Below are 12,985 nucleotides of genomic sequence, written 5' to 3'. Positions count from 1 at the left end.
TTAAATGTCAAAAATCCAGTGTTTGCCTGAAAATATGGTTTTGTGTCATAACATCTGAGAAGGTGTTAAGTCAGTAATTAGAGAATAAATAAATACATAAATTAGTCACCATTCATAGCATGCTGGACTTTCTTTGTCAAGCAAGTTAACATGTCAGCTATCACTGTTACTCCAAAACAACTTGACCTTAATTCTCCTAGTGTCAGTGTCTCTGAAGAAGCTACATGGTGGTACACGCAAACAAGGAACATGTCACAGCAAAAACAAAAGCAAATATAATATAACAATGGAATGATTATGTAATGTGATATATTATTTATTTACTCTGCATTTAGGTTACATACGACCTCTTGTAATCTAAGTCAGTGCAGAGCAACAGATCCTATTTTAATATACCAGAGATATTAATAGCAGATGAAGTTGAGTTTCTCCTGGCAGTCCCAGCTCTCCCACAGCCCCTCGTTGGTTAAAGCTCCACAGCGTTTCCATATTGGACACTCCTGGTCCTGACCTCCTCCGATGGTCCAGGCCTCATACTCCAGAGGGTGCCCGTTCACCCACAGCCAGCGGTCCATCAGGTAGCGCAGGCCGATCCACACCAGGTCAACGCCCTGGGTCTGGATCTCGCTCAGGGCCAGAAGGTTCTCGGTCTCAGAGTCCACGCTGCTGAAGTCTTTGTGGTGCTCTCTGCAGTACTCCAGAGCCTCCTCCCAGGACATCTTCTCGACTGGCACGATAACTTGGATGCAATAAAAATTCAAGTGATGTGAAGCTCTTCTATCATTCCATTTCCCATTAGATAAGACCTGTACTTTGTCCTCGACGCCGCTGTTGTCATCTGGCTGTCCTCTGGCCCAGTTTGAGAATGTCATGTGCCCGCCTCCTGACCACATCCAGGCCATATTGTTTTGGGGATCTTTTTGGAGACCGATCCATCCACTGCTGTTCCATTTAATTGACGCCTTTAGGAGATATTCTGCATCAGGCTGTCTCTCAACAAAGGAGAGATCAGTGTGATATTCTCTACAGTATTCCTGAGCTTTGTCCCAGTTTTGTTCCAGATTGACAAAAATATGTTTTCCTATATAACCCTCAACAGCTGTACACGCTAAAAGTAAAATGATGGTTCTCTCCATGGTCGTTGGTCTGCAGCTCAAGATTAGATTGTACTCTGTGGCTGTGCCCTTTTTGTGTCAGGGTTGTTTGGTCTAACAATTTGCATGACTTTGTTTGACAAGCAAAGTATCTTTATGGTACACTTAACACTCGAGAGAAACAAATGGCTTTCATAATGCAACCATGGGTTACTTACTCTGGTGCTCCACATTGGTTGACCCTAGACTGGGTGGTATCATGTTTCCTGTGACTAAAATCTAACATTACACATAAAATGAGCAGTTGGTCATGTACACTTGTACAGAAAAGTGCAGCCTGTTAAATGATGCTGTAAATGTTTTATGAACTTAGTGCTCCACGGCTGAGACTTCTGCAGACATCCCCGTACAATGGAGATCAATAAAATGTCACTTTGTATTGTTAAAACATTTAACACTTAACCATAAATAACTCTAATCATGTTTTTTTAAAAACATATACCAAAGAAACCTTTTTAATCTAATGTAATTCAGCAGGAAGTACCTCTGACATGATAAAGTCCGTAAAACAGCAGGAGCATTGATATGGAGTTGTTTCCAGACACCTGAGCATGTTATGTCCAATAGTCACTCTCTTTGATTTTGTTTTAGTCTCCACCATGATATGAAACATATATTTGGCTTGTATCTTTTTAAGGGCCCTTAGGTGGATACAATTACCATACTTTTCATTTGATTTATAAACTCGGTAAACATTGTAATCTTGAGTTAAAAGTTCTCAATTGCTAGTTCTGTTATGTGTTGCAAGGTTTGGACCCAAACACAGCAGGCAGAGTTCTCAGAAAAATACAGGATTTATTCTTAAAGATCTAGCAGGAACAAAGACAAGAACCGGACAGGAACAAAAACGAACAAACCCAGAACAAGCAGAAAGACACAAGCTAAATACACTGGGCAAACGAGACACAGGTGGAGACACAGGTGCAAACAATCAGGGCGTGGCTGGGGACAATCAGGAACGAAACAGACAAGCACAGGGAAGGAAGCGCAGGGAAACAGGAAACAAGACAGGGACTTCAAAACAAAACAGGAAACACTCCAAATCATAACAAGTTCCTAGTCATCTTCAATACAGCAGGATGTTCATTTGGTAAATTACTGTCCCATTTAGAGTAAAATAGACCTACATCAGGGTATGCTTTTAATGGAGCGCAACATGATGCAGTGAGGGACGGAATTTATTTAAAAGTTTAAGATAACAAATGATCAAAAAAGCCCCCCTGTATTCCTGCCACACTTGGGGCCAGGGATGCTCCTGTAGCTTCGGTCAGCACACAGACTGATACCACACCAGTGTGTGGCCGTGTGTCGTTGCATTCGTGTCAGCGTTCTATATCAATTCCCACACTCATACGCACGTAAAGACAAAAGAAGTCATACTGACACGATTGAGTCAATTTAGTGTCATCTCCACAAAACCACACAAGTGGCTCTAAAGCGCTCGCCTCTCTGCACTCTGTGATATTCAGTGACGAGAGCAGCTGTTCCCAGATGTAATTAGATTCAACACCACTGGAGTCTACGCCAGCTCCCGCTGAAGGACAGATCCTGCGTTTGGACTACAAGTGTAGTGAAAGCTTTATTCATAGAGCACTTCTCTTTCTTTTAACACACATCGGTGAGAGACAGACTAAAGGAACAAGTGGATCAGAAATGTAAATGAGGGCAAGGTCACGCACATCCTCACATGCAGGATCTCATAATTCATTCTGAATTTGACAGGAAGGTAACAGGGGGATAACAACACGGCCCAACGGCTAGTTCTAGTTGCTAACCTGGAAGCTGCTATTTGAATCAGCTGTAAGCAAATTTAAGCACCTTGACATGGGACACGAGTAGAGGGAATTACAATGTTCCTGACGGGATCAAATGAAAGTGGACATTAATTGTTCAAGATCTGCATGCTTCATATATCTGCAATATTTGTTAGCTGGAGAAAACAGGACTGGGTGAGTTCAGTAGCAAGGTTGTTGCGGCATGATCGCTAATTGAGTGAAACGGACCAATAAACTGGCCGACGTCAATCTCAATTGTTTCGCTCGATTTTATGCGGCTTGTTGAATTAAATAAATAAAAGTTGATTGATTTCAATTCTTCCTTCACCATTGAGATGGAAACAGTTTAAACTAGAATGGGCACTCGGTAGAGCGCATACCTTCGCATATCACAAGATTGGGCATTAAATTATGAAAATGTTGGCATTAGTTGCATGCCAATTGGATAGAAATTGACCGTGCTATGGTAAAAAGAAGATTTTGACCTTTCCATGACCTTGACCTTGACCTTTGACCCGATTGATCCCAAAATCTAATCAAATGGTCCCCGGATAATAACCAATCATTCCACCAAATTTCATGCGATTCGGTTTAAAACTTTTTTTGTTATGCGAGGAACACGCATACAAATAAATAAATAAATACACGGCGATCAAAACATTACCTTCCGCATTTTCAATGCGAAGGTAATGATGGCCATAACGGTTATCGTACATCACGAGTTAATTCCTATACACTGCGCTGAAAAAAATCTTCTGAACGGCTTTAAACTGTCTTTCATCTGTCTCTAAGTTTAGGCCATGAGTTTTAAGTGTCTATCGACACCGGTGTCATAAGATTCAAGATTCAAGATTCAAGATGTTTTATTTGTCACATACACACACAGGGTGTGCAGTGAAATGAAAGTGGCAATGCTCAGCAGGAATGTGCAAGGGCAACAAGTACACACTATTTACAAATAAAAAACAACACAATATTTACAGTAAGTGTGTGTGTGTGTGTGTGTGTGCCTAAGAGGGCAGTTGTGTGGGTCTATGTGGGGGTCCTGGTGAGGTCGGAGTTCACAGTCCTGATGGCCTGAGGAAAGAAACTCCGTCTCAGTCTCTCTGTTCTTGCAGCGTGACTACGGAGGCGCCTGCCTGACCGCAGCAGCTGAAACAGTCTGTTGTTGGGGTGGTGAGGATCCTTCATGATCCTGCCGGCTCTGGTTCTGCACCTCCTGGTGTACAAGTCCTGCAGGGTGGGGAGTGTAGTTCCAATAGTGCGCTCAGCCGAACGCACTACTCTCTGCAGAGCCTTCCTGTCCTGAGCGGAGCAGTTGCCAAACCAGGCTGTGATGCTTCCTGTCAGGACGCTCTCTACAGCTCCAGAGTAGAAGGACTGAAGGATCCTCTGGGAAACTTTAAATTTCCTCAGCTGCCTGAGGTGGTAGAGGCGCTGCCTTGCCTTTCTCACCAGAGTGTCTGTGTTTGTTGACCATGTCAGATCCTCGGTGATAAATATACGGAGCAGTGTGAAGAAACCACTGCTTAAGGCCTTTCAGTCTCAGCCTATTAATATGAAAAGTAAATCACATGGGTACTGTAAGCACCTCAGAGGCTCATGCTATCTCCTTCACACTTACAAGCGACCTCTGCCTTGGACAATAAATTGATGCCCTTCTGCTTAACGGCAAAAATAATTGTGAATATTGCCTCATGTTTAGAGATCAGCGGGAGAAAAAAAAAATGACGAGACATTCTGCACTCTGAATAGAAATGATCAATGTCAGATGAATAGGTCTGACGGGTGGTAGAAGCGAAGGAACAACAACAACAAACGCATTCAGGGATGTTAAACGGAAGAGGAGACTTACATCATCGACGCGTTCAGGCCGGGCTGCGGTCGGTCTGCGGTGAAATCATTCCGTCCGTGTATTACATGCGTTCATTACACGCTCCGTATCTTCACATATGCGAAGAGTGGAGACGCAAAGATGGCAGTTTATTTTTTCACCCGACCAATTCAATAACAGGAAGTCATGAACACATTGTTGCTATTGACTACGCTTTGCTCCCAATGTGCCCTTGATACATAAAGATGGAGCCCAGAGGTCAAATGGGACCAGAGCGCGTTGTATAAATGAGGCGTTCCGAGGTTATGGATCTGAAGGTTGGCCCACGAGTCTTCCTCCGCTCCGCTCCCGTCGCTGAGCGCCATGACAATGGATTAATTATGCTAATTGGGCTTTACAGATGACATAGTAATTGCATGGCACATATTTCGGTCTCCTGTTTGGACAGGAGTTGCGTTTCTCTCGTATTGAAAAGGTCAGTGAGTAAAATGAACTGGCCGTGAGCTAAATGATCTTGTGTGTGTGTCCCCCCCAAGTGTGGCTCAGACAAGTGTGTGTGTGTGTGTGTTTTTAAAGAGCGAGAGGGTCTGGTTGCTCTCTGGCCCCTGGGCCGACTGCATTATTCAGAATATAGATAAGAGACTCCACACTCTGGACCTCTTCTGATACTGGTTAACGTCAGAGCGTTTACACAGTAGGCTACACACACACACACACACACACACACACCCACACAAACACACACACACATACACACACACACGCATAAACTCTGCAGAGGCCATCTGATAGCCCACTGTATAACCTTCAAAGGCAAAACGTTTTGCTAATCCTGCAGCCACTGATTAAAAGCCGTACAAAATACTTTCCAGGAGAATTTTTTTCTATAAACAGCCAAAGTTAGAAAACGTGCATGTAAGCCAGACTGCACGCTGTAAGAACAGACAAGTAAAACAAGTTAATTAAAAATAATATTCTGTACTGAGCTGCTCTACAGTTAGCTGCAATTACTTTGTGCTTTTATGTAATATATTGATTGATAATAACTCTTCAGAAGCTTCGTTAATACACGTTTAATCAATGTTACTCGTCTAAATAAAACTCTTGTGTATTGGTTATTAAATTATCTGCAGTTTTAAACGGCTGGTAGAATTAGAGGTCAGTAATTACCGTAAGCTAGTTGTCTGTCATGGCAGTCACACACATAACATGTGGATGTGACCAATGTGTTAATTTTTTTTCCCATTCAATATATTTATCTTGGACACATTCGAGGTACATCATCTTTGTAGTTCAGCTCAATATTACGTTATGTAAAGAATGGAGAGTTGATTGAGCACTCATCATAAGAGATCTCTTTCCATTTTTTAACATAGGGGATTAAAAAAGATAAATTGGAGGCGACACACAATTCGTGAGATTTACTTGTGATTTTGTACATTACGGTGTAGATTCTACACAAAAATAAAGGGAAATCACTGCCCATGCTGCCTAGAACATAAACAACCTCCTTGGGTGTTCCTCTCTCTGGGAGGTTGACGTTGTTAGGCATCGACCGGAGAACGCACCGTTACTCTCGCCTGGTCATAATGTGTGTAATTGCAGGTCTGGTGGAAGGTCAAGTGACTTTTCAGTCCCAAGGAAAGGCTAAGGATAAGTAACACCCACCCACACACACACACACACACACACACAGATATGAACTGTTGGTCCCACTCCAAGCAAATGATTTGCCTCCAGAAGCCACAGCGTAAGACTTTAAGAGAGAGACTTTGAAGGAATAGTGTGAGCTACCCCACACAACACCCAGAGTAAACTGGAGCCGGAGACTACTGAACCAAAAATATAGGGTTTATTGATGGATAGACTGAAGTTTCTTACATCAAATTTAAAAGAAAACTTGAATTTATCAAACCACCTTTTTGTATCGCCTTGACTTGGGTTTAATGCTTCTCTTCAAAGTTTGACAACCTTGCCACACCCTCTGCAAAACACAGGCCTTAGGCCCCGCCCTCTTTCATCTGGAACAGGTGACATGTTAAAGGCAGCGGGCTCAAACCCCGTCGGTCTCTCTTCGTATTCAGTCTCACATAAATGATTGATGGCGACATCATTAATGTACATGTTAGCCCTACATGCATACATTATATCTCAGTACTACGCCCCCTGACTCTTTCGACATGATTAATCCCATTTTGAGGGATTGCGGGTGATTTACTTTTTGAAGATATTCATTTTCAAGGTGACAGAAAGATTACTAAAAACATTAAGGGTAATATATACAGCCCTTCGCCCAATGGGAATAGCCATGATATGTATAATAAGCTACATAAAAGTGATATGGCATGAAGAAATCAGGGGAGATGTAGCAGAAGAACATCAGCTAGGAACTTCTCGATTGGAAAAGAAATCTGACTTTTCTTTCTCTTTGAACTAAAGTGACATGATATGTACCAAGCTATAAATAAGATGGGGGGGGGTCTGCGGCGCGCGAGACGGAGAGCGGAGAAGTGTCAACGCGACACGTAGAGACAGAGTGACATGCTGCTGGTTAGAGACGACCAATATCAGATCGGTCAAGTACGCAAAGGCACGAAGTAACACAAGTGGCATTACGCATTGTTGATTATTTTCGCCCATGCGTACCTGCGTACCAGTTATGTGCACCCCTGCATATATGCCTTAAAGGACATGGTCAACAAATATAGAGGTCAAAACTCATCAGTTCTCTTGTGTTTTATTGATGCCTCTGAAGCTTTTGACCGTGTTAATCATGGAAAGTCGTGTAAAATGTAATCAAAGAGGTGTCCCCAAACATATCGTGAGAATTCTGTCTTACTGGTATACACATGAAATTATACAGTCAGTCAGATTTCTCAGTTTCTGACAATGCTAATTGTAGGCTACATTCATCATGTCTTTTTTATATTAAAATGTTTAATTTAATAATGTCAACATAAAGGAAAACATACATGTATACCAGGCAGCAGACAATGCAACGATAATAGGGCCAAATAAAAGACAATGCCAGTGAGGGTACTATCCTGATCTGTAGAACCAAAGAGGACAGAAGTCTTCTCATGTTTAATTCCCTCGGTGTCTGATAAGGTACAAATATCTTGGACATTTTATAACTACAGATGACCGATGATGAAGACATCTACAGGTCGTAGGATGTATGCACAAGCAAACATTCTCTCATGCAAGTTTAGTTTGTGTACAGAGACTCCAATAGCGATGTTATAATGATGTCATGATAATACGAAGAGACCGAGATGTGCCAGTGAAATGTTAGTGAAGGGGTTAATACTTTCCAAGCTGTTTAGAAAGATCTTATTCATGCCAGGTTAATGACTCTGAAAATAAAACATTACTACACACTTACAGTCCCAGCTTTGTATGTATTTTATTCTATTCAATGTCTTGTACTATCTGGACCGTGAGTCTGAAATAAAGTTTTGTTGATTGAATGACATGAAGAGCTCAAGTATACGTAAGAATGTAATCTTAAAAAACATTCAAATTTAAGCAAAAACATTGGCTCACGGTGAAGCTGAGCGTGAAAACAAAAACAAAAAAACATCCTCCTGTAAGCTGTGACATTATCTGATCGGTGGGGACAGTGAAGAGAGACGAAATAGAGCAGGAGAAGTCCACACACACACACACACACACACACACACACACACACACACACACACACACACGTACGCCCTGCTGATTTTGAAGGATGACTGCAGCTTTGGCAGAGACATATAGCCCATCCAGAAGTGTCATGATATGTGTTATAAACAATAATAGATACTAATACCTATCAATAATACTTGCAGGCAACAGATTGTTTGTAATTCACAATGTGCATGTTGCCCGAGGCTTGAGGCTGCAGCTTGTGTCCTGTATGTTCAGCTTAAGGCCAAATTAATGATGAGGCCACATGCATTTATTTATATGGGAGTCCTGACGTGTTTTCATTTGTATTATTTCCAAACGGTGACTTTTGTCTTATTTTCTTACATTTGTGACAAGAAAAAAAAGCTCATCTGTAGAAACCCTTTCTGACTCAACAATGAGGCAGCGAGGCTCATTGTACACCGAAAATCACCAAAACGGTAAGCTGAATGAAACATGGAGAAACAATCTAGCCTTGGAATAGATAAGCAGAAAAGAAAAAAAATTACATTAAAACATTCCCTTTTTATTCTCATTTTGTATTCAAAAGGCTCCATGACTTGATTTAATGTTGGTAGTTAAACATCGGCAGGCAGCTTCCTCTTCAGGCCGTCTTTCCCCTTTTGTAGATACATACACTCGCATGTATGTTTTCCTTTATGTTGACATTATTAAATTAAACATTTTAATATAAAAAAGACATCATGAATGTAGCCTACAATTAGCATTGTCAGAAACTGAGAAATCTGACTGACTGTATAATTTCATGTGTATAATTTCATGTTGGCTTTGCACACCAGTGTGTAATAAAAAGAAAGCATATCATTAACATTGCACTGTAATTAATAGCTTACTAAAAACTCAATATTTTGCCATATATTCTACAATAAATCACCATACTTCACGCAGCTTTGTAAATCATGTGGAAATATTTAAATGTATTCCCTCAAATTTGAACTTATTTTCACAATAAGCCATATATCCCCCAAAGAGTAAACGAGTGACTGTTGTCATCGTAACACAAACATAATGCATGTCTTGATTCTTCTGGAGCGTCAAAGCAGCAATGTGAGGAAGTTTAAAGTGAAAAAAACACACCGACCCTCAATAGAAGAGTTCCATTTGTTTCTAATCTGTGATTTGACCAACACAGAACAAAACAAAAGCTTTGTAAACAATCAGATGTTCATGTCCACAAAAGATGAGATCAGCATCTTCACTGTGTCCTAACTTCACCCCGTTCGTTGGCATTGGAGCCAGCCCAGCCCGGCTTCCTGTTTCTTTTGTCAGACGACTGACCTCTCAGCCAAAGTAGGCTCCCTCTGATCGAACGCCTTCTTCTGGGCCGAGCCTTGAAATGAACTGGTTCCAGCAGCCTGCCGAGAGCGGCCGGCCGCGGTAATCGCTTAAATGGCGATAACGGAGCACTCTTTATGTCCTCAGTGCTGCTCTCGTTTGTGCACTGAAAAATTGACAAGGAAGTTTTAATTTAAAATCGCTTCCATGAACTGCTCCGGCTGCCGATTGTGCCGATGAAATGGGCCGAACCGGCGAATTGTTAGAAGACGTCTCAAAAGCCTCCAGCTGCACTGGCAGAGCCCGACACATCGTCACACTTCAGCTAAAGAGGGGTCTTGAGTTCTTGGCTCCATTTTGTATATGCTATCACACACACACACCTACACACACACACACACACACACACACACACACACACAGGAAGGGGAGTAATGAAGCCGGCTAAATGTTTTCAGCCTAGCTCTTCATCATGTCGCCAAGGCGACCTTGGCTAGAGGTCAGTCTGCTGGAGGAGGACTCAGACTGAACAGAAGGCGGGGTGCACACTCTTTACACAAAAGAAGCACAAAGTGACAGATGATGTGTGTGTGTGTGTGTGTGTAAAGAAGAGATAAAGTGTCCTCACCCCAGTCAGCATGTCTATTTTCGTGTGTTTTAAAGGCAAAGAGAAAAAAAGGGAAATTATGGGATGAGACATAAACAAAAAAGTGTAATGAAAATACTCTGACAGGACAAACAAGGGGATAAATGAAGAGGAAGCTATAAATTTAAACAGCGTTGGATGATGAAAAAAGACAAAATCAGGAGCAGAGATATGAAGCCGTGGTCTGTATATGCGTGTGTGTGTGTGTGTGTGTGTGTTTATGAGAAAGTGGGTGAAAGTATCCATAGACATTTAAATGACTCCATGCTCCTCTAACTTTTCACAAACAAACCAATCTTTCTTCTGCTTCAGCTCAGCCAGAAACAACGAGGCTGAAGGAGTTACAGGAGATGAGACACTGCGCATATATTTGATAACATTTTAACTTTAAGTTTTGCAGCTGTTTTACGCCTGTATTATATTCCTCTTCCATTTACAATACAGGAAAGCACAAATGATACAGCAGCTGCATTGTACATTCAGTGCACACATCCTCCTGCTTATGTATATATATATATATATATATATATATATATATATATGTTTAATAGGTTCTATTTATTGTGTTGTTTACTTGACATGTTTTAATGGGGACACGACTCAGGCCTTTGACAACGTCTCTACTCATGTTTACGACTTTTTTAGCCCTAATGTGGAGAAATAAACTTATTTTGCCTGTAGCTCCTATACCTATAAAAAAACCCCATCAAAAACATAAATTCTGCAATTTAACTAACAAATTGTGAAATAATGTGCGTGCAGTTTCAGCTCCAGGCTCGTCAACTGCTACTTATATCTTGTTTCAGTGTTTGTACAATTAGCCCGTGCCAAAATGAATCACTGAATTTTCGTTCTAAAAATAATAATATAGACGTAATTGTTACAGATAATGTAACTGCCTAGTTTTATCCTCAGGACATAGAAGTTTCTTTCCTGTTTCTCAATCTTCTAAAGAAAAACCTCCTCAGTATTCAGAGGGCTTAACATCCACCTTTCACCAATAAAGCCTGTTTCAGCCTCAAGCCTAAATAAATTTCCCCTGATGGCCTCTGTCTCTCTCTCAGCCAATATATGTCCATCACTTTAAAGTTTCTCTTTTTTCCCCCCACTCTTTTGTTTACATTTGGACACATTCAAAAAGGAGGAAGTGTCCAGTGTATTTTAGTTTCTATATGGAGTGTATCTTTGTATACAGCTGTGGTTGTACTCTGCTTGAGCTGCAGTCTGGAGTGGGAAAAGGTTATTAAAGGGAATTGCAGTAGAGAAGATGCTGGAGTATTTATTATGACCGAGGCAGGTCATAGAGAGCCCTCGCTGGAAAGACTGGGACGTGTTTCATAGAGGAATAAACGGAAATGACTTTATCCTCTGAGGGGTGAGAAGGTGTTTGTGTGTAGACAACTACTGGATACCCGACCACATCATATGCACTCTACACTAAAACAGGACGCACAACCGTAGGTGCCGTTTATCAAGAAAACTACTCAAGGCACTTTTTAGATTGTAAAGTTAAATATATTAGCACTAGAGAGAGTAAACATATAAACAGTATAAAATAAAGTCCACAATGGAGAGTTCTGCACAGGGCGGCCACCTCTGGGTCAGAAGAGTGAAGCCAATGTGGAAGTGTTGTAAACTTGCATTCGGCCATCAGGTTGCAACAAGAGCTCTTCTTGTTTATCTTATCAGTTGCACTTTTCAAGTCTTCTTCCATACAGCATGATGTTCATTTCGTAAATGACGGTCCATTTAGAGTAAAATACACCATAAAGCAGGGTATGCTATGAGGCGGGGCTACCTTGTTTGGTTGTATTTAGCTCCTCCCTCTTATTAAACTTCAGGTGGCAAAAAAACGGAAAAAAAGATGGCGACAGCTATAGTGAAGCTTCGAATCGGCAACCCGTTAGGTGACCTCACTACATCCACCTTTGTATACAGTCTACACTCACAGCAATTTTACTTTTAAAAACTCCTTCAAGATGAATTACATCAATTTTAAATTTGGTCGGTCCAAGTCCTTCGTGATGAAGCACCTTCTGCCATAAACAGGAAGTTATTGTAACCTCAGCATACTCCAAATGTCTCAAGCATGGTAAGTAAGGGCTCAGGCCTGAGGATATTTACAAGCCAATGAAGACTCATAGCTCCGCCCCCTTTCATAACCAATGAACCAATTGTCATAGACCAGGGGTGTCAAACTCATTTTCACCGAGGGCCACATCTGCCTCATGGCTGCCCTCAAAGGGCCGGTTGTCACTAACACGGTATAATTCTAACTACTCCAGAACATATTGTTAAATAACTGTCTTTGCATTTGTTTATTTAGGTGTCCTTATATAAATGTATAACTATAAATGCAAATGTATTTAATATTATAAAATAAATCTATTTAATTTCATTTTATTTATTTTAACGCACATTACTTTATCAAAGATCAAACAAACATTATTACATTAACTTTGTTAAAAGCTTTGTCACAGTTGAGACTGGTGGTTCTCTACTGGTCTGGGGCTGTGGTTCTCTACTGGTCTGGGGCAGTGGTTCTCTACTGGTCTGGGCAGTGGTTCTCCACTGGTCTGGGTAGTGGTTCTCTACTGGTCTGGGGCAGTGG

At 41.3% G+C, this 12,985-nt stretch overlaps 1 protein-coding gene across 1 annotated transcript; it reads right to left on the bottom strand.

The window, feature by feature from the left end:
* Positions 1 to 404: 404 nt before the first annotated feature.
* LOC130189895 (dromaiocalcin-1-like) lies at positions 405 to 719 on the bottom strand. Its single transcript, XM_056408890.1, has one exon. The coding sequence runs from the start codon at positions 717 to 719 to the stop codon at positions 405 to 407; it is 315 nt and encodes a 104-aa protein (XP_056264865.1).
* Positions 720 to 12,985: the final 12,266 nt, after the last annotated feature.

This window comes from Pseudoliparis swirei, chromosome 24, assembly GCF_029220125.1.
Source record: "Pseudoliparis swirei isolate HS2019 ecotype Mariana Trench chromosome 24, NWPU_hadal_v1, whole genome shotgun sequence".
NCBI lineage: Eukaryota > Metazoa > Chordata > Actinopteri > Perciformes > Liparidae > Pseudoliparis > Pseudoliparis swirei.
This window is presented reverse-complemented; position numbering and strand designations above follow the sequence as displayed.